Consider the following 12,236-nt stretch of genomic DNA (forward strand, 5'->3'; position numbering starts at 1 on the left):
CCTCCTGCATGCTTGGCAGAAGGACGATGTGACTTACCTTGAGGAGAAGTCCTTCGACTACCATGAGCTCTAGGGACATATTGGCATATTTCTGTACTGCAAGTGGCAGTGACTTTCCCATGGACCATGTCATAGAACAATAGTGCCTGACTGTCATGATAGTTGGATCTCACTTCTTTTCTTCTTTGGTCCTCTCCAGCATGTTGGTAGAGGCCGGTAGAAGTTCTACGCTTAGTAGCTCATATTCTGTCAAAGCTACTTCGAGACTTCTTGGATTGCTGCTGTCGGCTATTGCTTGCGACTTCCGTGAGAGTATGTCAGCTGTATGGATCTCCTTTCTGGGAATGTGGGAAATAGTGTAGTCAAATTCCAGCAGTCTCATTCGCAGACACCGCAATCATGAAGTTATTTGCCTATGCGCTTTGATGACAACAAAGGCATGAGCAGCTTGCGGTCAGGTTTTATGTGGAATTGCAGATTGAGCAGATACTGGCGGAAATGCTTGCATGCCTGTGTAATTCCAAGTGCCTCTTTTTCGGACTGTGCCTAGCATTGTTTGGTTTCTGAGAGTGACCGCGATGCATAGGCGACAGGGAGTCGTCTTCTGGACGTCTACTGAAGGAGGACAGCCCCAAGGCCGTATGAGGATGCATTTGCTGAGACTGTGAGGTGACTTCGAGAATCGTAGTTTACCAGTACCGGTGTGGCCGTCAGTGCTTCTTTGACGGAGTTGAAGCTTTTTTGTTGAGGCTCTCCTGAGCACCAATCAGTGTCATGGTGAAGCAGATCACAAAGCGGTTTCGTAACTTGAGAGAGTCTAGGGAGAAATTTGACCAGGTGGTTTGTTGAGTGTTGGTCAGTTGAGTGAGAGCCTTCATCTTTTTTGGATCTGCACTGACCCTGTTGGCCGAGACGACATGTCCGAGGAATTTTACAGACTCTTTGTGAAGAACGGATTTGTCCTTGTTGAGAGTTATGCCCGCATCTTGCAGGCGCTTGGGTACTTGATGCAAGTGTCAGTTATGTTTTTCCCTCGTTCTTTCGAACACGATGACGTCGTCTTGGAGGCAAGCTTGGCCCTTGAGAATTTCGAGCACTCTAAGCATCTCACGTTTGAAGAACTCAGGTGCAGCGGAAATACTACCGAATGGTAGTCGGAGGAACTGAAATCTACCATTTGGTCTCAAGAAGGTTATGTATTCTCGCGATTCAGCTGTCATTGGGGCTTGCCAGTAGCCTGCTCTGGCGTCGAGCTTAGTGAACCAGGTTGCTCCAGCCAGTTTTCCAAGTCATTCGTCGACAGTTCGCATTAAAACTCGTTTCCTCAAGATGCAGCTGTTCAAGCCACTGTAATCGACACAGATGTGTAGTTCTCTGTTTTTCTTTCTGGCCACAACTATCGGTGCACACCACCCAGTTGCATGGTCAATCTTTGCGATGACTCCAAGGCTCACCATGCGCTCCAGCTCCTGCCTAACACTTGGAAGCATTGAAAGAGGCAAAAGCCTCGGGTACGCTACCGCATACAGTTTGGCGTTGGGAAGCAGAGCTGCCTTGTACTCGGTGTTCAGTGGTCCGAGACCCGCAGTCAGCTTGGCGTAGTCACTGATGATGTCTGCTGTGTCGTTGTCCTCTTTTCCGGATTCTTTGGCCTCAGACAGGCTGCACAGGACTCGTAGAGACTTAATTGCTTGATTGCTGGACGGCCCATAAGCGTGTCGTGAAGCTTGTCCACTACGAGCACCTGCTCCTGTCACAATCGTCCATATTCCACCTCAGGGTCGCCTCGAACTGTCCCAATGTGGGAATCTTGGTTCGGCCAGGTCCCAGGAGTGCCTTCGTAGGTCTACTGAGTAATCCCTTGACCGACTTGTTGTAGACCCTGGACGGGATGGCCGTGACGTCAGCTCCCCATGTCCACCTTGAACTCTACGGGGTAGCCGTTGACACAAGCTGTGATCCACTATGGTTCTGATTCGAGTTGATTTGTTACTTCACCCAGGTAAACTCTTCAACTGCGGCGTGGCACTGACTCTGGCTGTCTTGGGTTTTCTTCTTCAGGGAAAGGCAGACTGACACAAAGTGTCCTTTTTTTTTACACCCATCACATGTCTTGTCGACAGCAGGGCACTTGGCACGCAAGTGTGGGCATGTGGAACCACACCATCTGCGAATTCGGTTCTGTTGGTTGTTGCGGACTGGTAGCTGCTTCTTGTTTTTGGCTCACTGCGCAGAGGAGTGAAGCCCGTCTATGATTGCATTCGGCTGTGCCTGTGGTTGCAGCTCCTTGAGCTGCTGTTTCACAGTCTCCAAATTGCGAGCCTTGGAGATCGCCGTCTCCAACGTTAATTCAGGGTTGAGCAGAAGCTGCTCACTCAGCTTAGTGTCGACAATTCTCACGACGAGTCGGTCTCTAATTAGCTTTTCTTTTAGGTCGCCGTATGCACATACCTCTGCCAGCTTGTAGAGACTTGTCACAAAGGCATCGACCGTTTCGTTTGCCTCCTGCACACGCCGTTGAATTTTGCACGTTCGTAGATGACAGTCATTCAAGGTACAAAGTGTCTGCCGAAGGCAGCTGTCACTGCATCATAGTGATATTTCTGGGCATCAGTCAGCTTCAGCGACGTCAGGACGTCTTCTGCCTTGCGGCCCGTAGCGCAAACTAACCTGTTCACTTGGGTTTCCCTGTCTTGTTTTTCTAACCCAGAAATGGCTCGGTTCCTCTCCTACCGGGTTAACCAACGCTTCCAGTCTTCAGGACGTCGAAAATCTAATTTTTCTGGCAACTCAACGATGAAAGGATTTAGCGGCGTTGGTTAATTGTGGCGCAGCTTGTTGCCCAGTGGCCATTGCTTACCGGTCGGCGTGGTCGTTGCAGACATACCTTGGCTTGGCGATGTAAAATTTACGATTCTGAGCACTTCCGTACCTTAAGGAGGACGCCTATAGCCACCTCCCCAGAGCGGTTGCTGTTGTGGCTAGTTGATTTCTCTTCGCAGCCGTGTTCTACAGCATCCCACCGCTGCCACCACGTAGGGACAAGGCTGGCGAAAATAAGGCGTTTAATTCTGGTTATTGGTAAAATACATTAGCAGTGAGTCCGCACGTCAGTCAGCGTGCATCTTTCGTGACGACATCCCTGGCATGAGGCTCTCGCACTCAGTCCTCTCGCTGGCTTTTTTGTTGTCTGCCTTGTGGCGCCTTCTTCATACTGTGGCTCTCACGACAATTATCAGCTTGCATTAAAGTACTTTTTGCTATCCGCTAGTTACAGTACTTCTGATCTGCTCTATAAGGCTGCTGGGAGCTTGCTCATAAGAGAATAGTTTTTCTTTTCTCCCAACTGCTGCCAAATGCTTCGCATTGTTCTATTCCTCTTGCCAGAACCTATTGATTCTTTCAGTTCCATAAAAACCATGTCTTGTTCAGCCATCTTCAGAAGCTGCCCGTGTGAGCTGTTAATTTCGGGGCATAATCACCCTACATGGGGCATAATCACTTGTGGAGCAGAAGGAAGTGTATGGGCTTGCTGCATAGTAAACTTTCGTTAGTTCGACCTCAGTTAATTCGACTTTTCGTTTAATTCGATCGTGTTCAAAAGTCCCGGCAAACGCCCATACATTTCTATGGGAGGAAAAGTTTGATAGTTCGAACTCGGGAAGACTCATATCGGATAATTCGCCCCGAGCGAATGCGCCCGGGCTCACATTGCACAGCACCACGGCAGAAAAACCACCACCGTACAGCGAAACACGGGTTCTCTGCTGCGAAGCCGAACGTGCGCAAATATGCGCCTGCTCCTCTATGCCGGTGAGATGGACCGTAGCGAATGACACGAGCCAGTGCAACCAATTTGGCATGGAGTAGCGCGGAGAACGTAGCACGTGGTCGGGCACGCACGAGCCAGCGCGCGCTCTCAAAGCGTTTTCTGTAGCATCATGTGTGCTCCACCTTGCGCACCGGAAGGCGTGAGTTTTCTTTTCCTTTTTGTGGTTGTTGTTGTTGCTTCTTTTTTTTTTTTTTTGTCGCTGACGGTTTGGTTGCTTGGCGCCAAAGTCGGCTCGAAGCTTTCTCAGCGCGCGCTCTCGAAGCGCTTCTCTGTAGCACCGTGTGCGTTTTTGGACGCGTCTTGCGCGTCTGAAAATGCATATTCTCGTTTAATTTTTTTTTTTTTGTCGCCGAGCTGATTTTTGTTTGGCGCCGAAGTCAACTTGTAAAACTTACTTTTTTTTTTTTTTTTTTTTTCTACACAATTTTTTGGGGACGTGACGTCTAGTTACGCTGCTCTCCAAAGCATGCTTTTAGACACGTCACGCGTTTTAAGCGCAGACGGCAGCAGACCATCCGTGAGTATTTTGGACAATAAAAGGAAGTTTAATTATAACCGTTTTTCTGTCCTTTTTTTTAATTCAATCATTCGGATAATTCGACCAAATTCCAAGGTCCCGTCAAGGTCGAATTAACGAACGTTTACTGTATAAGGCAGTGTCAGCGCAATATTCATCTCTGGAAAGCACCAGGTTCGCTTTATAGCAATGAAATGACTAAGCACATGATTCTAAGCTAGCCATGGTGTTCATGAAGCATACCATTCCAATTTTCAGTCATATGAATGTCAAGTGTAAGTTGTTGCCTCACTCAACTTTTGGAAAGGTTCCTACAAAAGTTAGACTGTTTGGTGATAGTCCTACACCAAATGAAAGTAAGACTTGAGTCTTCTGACGCAAGTTAATAGAGTACATTCCAATAAGGTGCCTTTTTATTTTTGTGAATGGGTACTGTATGCCTATTCAGTGGCTGAGGCCAATCTTTACATAGGACCAGTGTTTAATTCTTGTTGAATATACTTTCACTCTAGTTAAAATCCCATACTAAAGAAAGTGATCTCTCGTCGACAGGGTTTCCTCCGTCAGCCGAGCTTGTACCCCGTGCTCATTTTGTCATACGAGATGTACCTGCGTGTCAGTGACAGTCTGGCCAACATAAACTTTGACCTACTCATCTGTGACGAAGCTCATCGACTAAAGAATGCCAACATCAAAATAGCGGGGGTGAGTGTTTGAGCGCTACTGCCCCATTTGTCTTTGTTCCCAGCCTCAGCGATTTAAGCTACCAGATTTGGTAGTTTGATACTTTAGCCCCATGTTCCCGGGGTTAAAAAAACGGCCGTTGGGTGAACAGAAAAACATGCTTTTCGTGTAAGGCTGACCAAAATATTATGCACTGGAGAAAATCAACCATCTGCCTTAAGTCCTTATTTTGAACTCTTTTTGTGCATGTTCACCAATTGAAAAGCACGGCAAAAGAGCCCAAGTTTGCACCTCGACTCGCCACATCACAGTCTCCTTCCGCACAATAAAGTTTGTCTGCTATGGTCACCAAATGGCAATAGATGCACACTCGAGCACAGTGTCTGAAGCTAGCTACAGCCACGCCATTTTCCAAATGCCGTCTGCTATCAATGTGGCAGTGCTTGCTTGGGCTCCAAAAAAGCTAGGCTTTTAAACAGACCACGCTGTGTGCAGTCACCCTTCACTTCGCTCAGGGAAAATTTTTTATAATTTCAGGCCTGAGCATACACCATGCCTCGTCGGAACTGCCAAGGTTTTGCCAGGCGATCTCTTTTTTCGCTCTCAGCGTCAACCTCCACAACGGCACGTTTGACTTTAGCTAGAGTTGCCACGTTCACTTTAGCAGTCGACATTCAGAAGATGGCATTTGCCATTGGTTGACTTCAGTTGCTGCGTTTGTCTGTTGCACCATAAAGAAGTTTCGTTGCTATGGTGATGCTGACCAAGGCTGTTTACAGGGATGTCAGTTTGATAGATGGTACAGTCTATTTATTTCCATTTTCCCGACCTATGTCAGCCGGAACAGGTCAACTTTTTACCAAGCTTGTATGTCCTATGCATCACCTTTAGCGAGGGTACAACTGACTTTTAATGCTGTTTGTGAACCTAACTGTGATATTTTTATTTTCCATCGAGATCTCATTTGGCTTGCATGCAAATGGATCTCTTCCTTGTAAGCATGACAATGCGGGTATACCCTTAGTTATCTACTTTTGTTTCTTGTGTTAGATAAATTAATGGTATATATACTGTTGTATTTTTATATGTATAAATTCCACTTGCGTATGTTTTGTGTTCCACTCGTTAGAACGCGAGGTTGTTTCTGGGCACAGGAAAAATGGAGCTTATTATTATTAATATTATTATATAGCAGACGGACTTTATCATTTAGAAGGAGACGGGTGTGGCGAGATCAGGTGCGTACTTGGAATTTTTCGTCAAGCTTTTCAATGGGCGAAATGTGAACAAAAAGTTTGAAATAAGGACTTAATACAGCTGGTCGATTTTCTCCAGCACCTAGTTATTTTACAAGCCTTACATGAAAAGTATGATTTTAGCTCCCAATATGGACAAAGTTTTCTGGACTGCAACATGGGGCTAAACTACCAATGTGCCCCATATAAACTCGAGCAATATAGAAGCCCCTTTTAAACAAGCCTGTGCATCTGCTTTCTTACAGAGCACACACAGCCAATCGGCATGTTCTAAATAAGAAGCATAAAAAATAATGAGGTTGAGAAAATAATTCCTTGCAAAAATGCGGTCTACACAAAAGACTTTTTCGTGTGAGGACATGTGTACCGAGCTGCCGCCAAAATCGACTGTGCTGCACGAGTCAAGCTCTCGAGTTGGTGAATGCATGGGTGGCATGCCATTCGAAACTCAACTGGGCGCCGTCATACCAGTCATGGCAGTTGCATTGTATTAAATACCCATGTATTTAATAGGGCGTTATCTCTGTCCTGTAAGTCACTGGGCCGCTGTCGATCGCAAGGATTGGCTAACTGTGTGCTCCTTGGGAAACTGGGTGTGCAGGCTTTGCTCATAAACATTGTTCCCATTACTCAAGTACATATGGTATACATAGTATGTCAGTATCAAACCAATTCACTGAAAGCCATACATTTGTTTTAGTAATCTCTGGTAATATCTTTTATATTTTGTTATTGGTCCCTTACATTTCTGAATGTGTTTTGAAATGGATCTTTTAACTTAAGGGGGACACTACCTGGGCATCTCTACTTTTGAACTGCTCACTCAATCGGCGTGAAATTTGCAGGTGGTGTTTGTAGCCATATAGAAGGAGGCAGGGATGGGCAAAATACATGCAAATATGTATCGAAATACAAATACAAAATACTTCGTCAAAAATGTATTTAATTACAAATCTAATTACATTTGCTAAAAAGCATTTAAGTACAAGATACAAATACAACCAAATGTATTTGGTCTCCTCCATATACTTTTCCAAATACATTCCTCAAACTTTGCGTCAGTGACTTCGGGGCACCTGCAACGGGTTTCTGGGTATCTGATTTTAATTTTGCATCGCACACTTGGGAGTTAGTGCGCGAGGCTCTAGTAACGTAATAGAAATATGATAAAAGAAATATAATCAGTTTGGACGTAATAGATGACAAAAGTACAGAGCTTCAAGCAGCTTTTTTTTGTGGTTTCCTTTTTGGTATAGACCAACAAAGAACCGAGACGACCAAAACGTGCAGCACTAGCTAGACAATATTTTATTGTTGCAACTCGTACCAGTTACGAAAATCTCGACGACCCGCGCATTTAGAATGTTCCAGGCAAAAAATATGGATGGAAATCAGGCTGGAAAGCATCACAAGTTGTCACAGGCACTTATTTAGGCAGTCTGCCCGTGAACGTCGATTTCGTCACTGTTCTTGCCCTGGACTAGCACTGTAATCACAAAGTCTCTAAACGCTTGTGCTTGATTGAGAGACACTGCATCCGGTGCAAAACATAGTTTTCTTCCTGCTCTGGACAATGACAATAAATTTGAGGGATGTATTTTCGTCCACAAAATTGTATTTAATTACAATTGTATTTGAAATACCCACGTTTTAGTATTTAAATACACACATCAAATACAATACCCAATTTGTAATTAAATACAAATGCAAAATACACAAAGTATTTGAAATATGTATTTCAAATACTTGTATTTGAAATACTGCCCATCCCTGGAAGGAGGGCATGCAAAGTTTCAGCCCTGAGAACCAATTTTGTGAGGTACTATACCCTTAGAACGTAGCTTTGTATGGAATCTGCTCAATGAATTTATCGTTAAGAAATGGTGTTGATCACCACATATTTTTCTGGTGGAATGTATACTGGAATATTTTTTGCCGGTTACTATGAAAAGAAACTTTAGAACATGTGCATTTCTCAAATAAAAAAAAAAATTATGAAAGTTTTTCTTTTTTTTTACATTTGCCAAGTTTTGCGAATTACAATTTTTCATAATAAAGGAACATAAAAATGCAAAACCTAAGTTCATAGTAACCTGCTCGATAAAATTTCGGCTTATAATCTACAAATCTGCAAGTGAAGCTGAGATAAATGCACTTGAAGTTTCGAGATGACGTTTTAAAAATTTATTTTTGCGTCTTAAATGTCAGAAATTCATTCCAGCAGTGTAGGTGATGTCTTCCTCAAACTTCTTCTGATATACTGACATTGCTTTCAGCTATTTTCACTTGTGGATGGCGAGTGCTACGCAGTGCAGCACACCTCACCAACTTATAAAGAACAGTGTTGGGTGAAGTACATGTAAAAGGTACTTCAAGTAAAGTACAAAGTAAATGAGACGTGATGTACTTTAAGTAAAGTATTAAGTACACTGGATGCAACCTACTTGAAGTAAAGTACTATAAATACAATGTACTTTCAAAATAAAGAACAAGTATTTTAACACAATCTTTCATGATGCCCTTCCTTTCCCCTATACAGTGATTTTTTAACTGTTATGCATTGCCCAGAGGTACTAGGGTGCATGACCTATTTTCAAAAACAGCGGCGAATATTTGATAAAGTCAAGTTGCCACAGAGTAGTTATTTTCAGGAATGGAGCCAAATTCAGAAGTCCCTCTTCTGAATTTGGCACCCCTTGCACTGGATTGTTGCACCCAAGGGGGTTAAATGTACTAGGAGAGAGCCTGACGTCAGCACCGTAGCTTTTGCAAACAATCCTCTCATAGAGGAGTGTCCTCTCCTTAATGAAGAAAACAGTGAGTGTGCAAGCGAGCTGGTGATAGTTAATCATAATGTGACACCCGAGATTGGGGCGCAGTAAAATTAAGGAACTTCCAAATAGAAGGAGAAGACAAAAGAGAATGTCTCAAAACATTGTGACGTTCTCCTCTGTTGTCTTTTACTTCGACTTGAAAATTTAATTTTTCCACACCACAGTCTCAGGTGCGACATTATGATAAATTTTGCTCTCCTAATATTTGAAACCTCCTCCCTTGCGCTGACCGACCGAGAAGTATGTAGCGAGAGTTCAAAAAGCTACGGTAAAGCTGCTCCCAGGACGAACGGAGTGATGCGTCGTCTGCTCACGTTTCTGGTGAGAGTAGAATATATCCCTCCCAGTATTTCTTCGGAGTTGGCAAAGCATCATTTCGTGATACAAATTTAACAAAACCAAAATTTGGGGAATGTACTTTGAAGTCGGGAATTGAACTTTCGTCGGAAAGTACCAGAAAAAAATACTTTAAGTAACATACAAGTACATACTCAGTGAATGTACTTCAAGTAAAGTACAAGTTTCATAAACCTACTTGAAGTAGTACTTTAAGTACAATGTGCTCAAAGTACTTCCCAACACTGATAAAGAATAATTATTTTTGACATTGTTTGTCAGTGCACATTGACAAGACTTTGTGAGAGTGTTCCTTGTTATCCATACATGCCAGAACTCTGCAGTTCTGAATATGTATTTTTTGGAAAAAAGGTGCAATTCAAGGGTAGTGTCCCCCCTTAATTATGAAATCCAATTGGGCATAATGAATTTTGAAGACACTTGTTAACACATCCCTGTATATGCTAACCATATTGTTAATAAGTCAAACCAGGTGACAGACATTATGTTTTCTGCGGCAGCAGAGATGTTCACTGATATACTTGTACATAATAGAAAATAAATAAGCACTGCTTTTTTTTTGTAACTATGTATATCCATTTTAACTACAAGCACTAAATTTTCATATTCACTTGAATTATTGATGTATTTGTTGGTCATGATTAGGGTTTCCAAGTTTTAGCACTGAAGGAAAAACTGGTAAACATATGCTAAATATTATTTTTGGTGTGGAGGACAAAAAACTAGTCACTGGAGGTTTGAACTGTTGGGTTTTTATTATTAGTATAGTATTCCTCATATATTTTGTGTTACATATGTTGAAATGAGTGTATACACTGGCTGTGGCCCTGGTGAACGAATTTGGGCAGGGACGCTTACACAACCAATCAAATATGAGAACTTTTCTTTTATATTACTATTGGTGCTACTAGTTACATTTTCAGTTCCTTTTTGCACACTATTTGCTTCTATATTGTGATTTGTTTTTCCACTGATGATTTTAGGCGTTGGAGTTGCATTGATACGTCGATAACACTATCACGAAAAGAGATTAATTATTTAGCCACGAATTAGCCTAAGCGTTAGACAGGAATTTTTACTTTTATGTCGTCTTTTTTTATTTGCAAATCGTCAAAAATCTAAAGAAGTAGAAGCCGAAGTAACGAAATACAAAGTTGTTAGTGAGCGCTGTGTGAAAGGAGTGTTCTTTGGGTGTGTGAATGCTTGAATGCCAGTTTTTTTAGTGCGCTAAACGTCGACAAGCATTGATACAGAATACTAGATAGTGCATTGACAAATGCATGTTTTTGTCGTATTGAAAAGAAATGCAACTTATTATGCTTAATTGCACAACAAATAAACGCCAGAAATCAGTAGTTTAATCAAATTTATTATAAAAGACAGTATGTGGCATAGGTCTCTTGTCCAACCTGGATGTCACATGAAGTTCCCTGGTGGGATTTTCAGTCCCTCCAGAACCTTGGAATAACACGCAAGATCTTGGTGACGGGAACTCCTGTCCAGAATGACCTGCAGGAGTTTTTCACCCTCATCGACTTCTGCAATCCAGGCATTCTGGGCAAGTATCCTTATGTCTGTCAGAGAATCGGGGTGCTGAGCTACTCTCCATAAGTGTGCCGGAATGGCATTTCGTATTTATGCTCTTTTATTAATTTTTTATGTTTTTTGTAGACACCACTACCTATTAGAACAAATAGGCAAAAGTAAAGGTGTCAATGAAACAGCTGCTCGACAATGCAGCTGTGTGATGAGAGTGAAGAAAGGAGATACGGCCACATCTAAGAAATGCCTACTACTATAGTAGTAGGTGCCTAAGGACAATCAAATCTCATATGAAAAGTCCCGTGAAATGCAAAATTATTTCACTGCACTTGCCACATGGAGGTCTGGCGCCAATTACCAAAAACGGGCGAAAATGTGCCCCATTTTCTTATTGAACATTTCAGAAAATTTGTCATAACTTTTGGATAAGGTAAGAGTTAGTGCTGAAACTTTGGTATCTGGTTTGGACCTCTGGTGCTACATTTGAAGGGAAAATGAGCATTCGGCAATGCATATTTTATTTTGCGGTGAAAGAAACCTTGTAGCTTTTTTAGGGGGACACTGTATATGAGATTGCAATGACATTTTGAGATGGCTACACAGACATGAAGCAAAGGACTAAGAATGGTAATGCTGGTGATGACAGTGTTCAATGAATGATATGGCAAGAGGACCCACATTACAATGCGATTTCATTCTTTCTGGTGTCTTAGTTTGCACATTTGGATGGGTCTCGGCACCGCTTCTTTACGCACACTTCTTTTTGCACCGCTAGCGGCGGGTCTGCTGGAAGCGGGCTGCGGGCCAGGCTTCCTGGGAAAGACCGCGGTCTGCCACGGGGCGGTTGGAAGACTTCCACCGGCCAGATCAGGCCTGCGGCCCGGGGTTCGGAGAACTCTGATCTAGAGCATGAACCTGTGTCATCCTACATTAGTAAAACAGGCCTTACGTTGTTTAAACATCTGATGTCTAATTGGCTTTGCATTGCTCCGAAGCTCTTATTGTCATTTCTTTACTTCTGTTTCACAGAGTCATTTAAAGAGTTTTAGTAAAATGTAGTCAAGAGAGAACTTTGTGAAGTCGAGGAATCTATGACTGTATGTTTCCCCCCTGTGAGTGTCAATTCAATTAGGATAGATCACCAATACGGTGGGAACATACCCCATTCCAATTTAAGTGTACCATACTACAAGGTAAGCGAGCCAGCCTGGATT

At 42.9% G+C, this 12,236-nt stretch overlaps 1 protein-coding gene across 5 annotated transcripts in view; it reads left to right on the forward strand.

The window, feature by feature from the left end:
- LOC8031331 (DNA repair and recombination protein RAD54B) overlaps positions 1-12,236 on the forward strand; it is a 71,600-nt gene that overhangs the window by 31,864 nt on the left and 27,500 nt on the right. For 4 of the 5 annotated variants that reach the window (XM_040217932.2, XM_042290872.1, XM_042290869.1 and 1 more), the window contains exons 13-14: positions 4,902-5,054; positions 10,927-11,038. In XM_040217932.2, the coding sequence (XP_040073866.1) occupies positions 4,902-5,054; positions 10,927-11,038 (265 nt within the window). The remainder of the gene's footprint in view (positions 1-4,901; positions 5,055-10,926; positions 11,039-12,236) is intronic. The other variant, XM_042290871.1, reaches the window with a different exon arrangement.

Source organism: Ixodes scapularis, unplaced genomic scaffold (genome assembly GCF_016920785.2).
Source record: "Ixodes scapularis isolate PalLabHiFi unplaced genomic scaffold, ASM1692078v2 PGA_scaffold1__304_contigs__length_218370807, whole genome shotgun sequence".
Lineage (NCBI taxonomy): Eukaryota > Metazoa > Arthropoda > Arachnida > Ixodida > Ixodidae > Ixodes > Ixodes scapularis.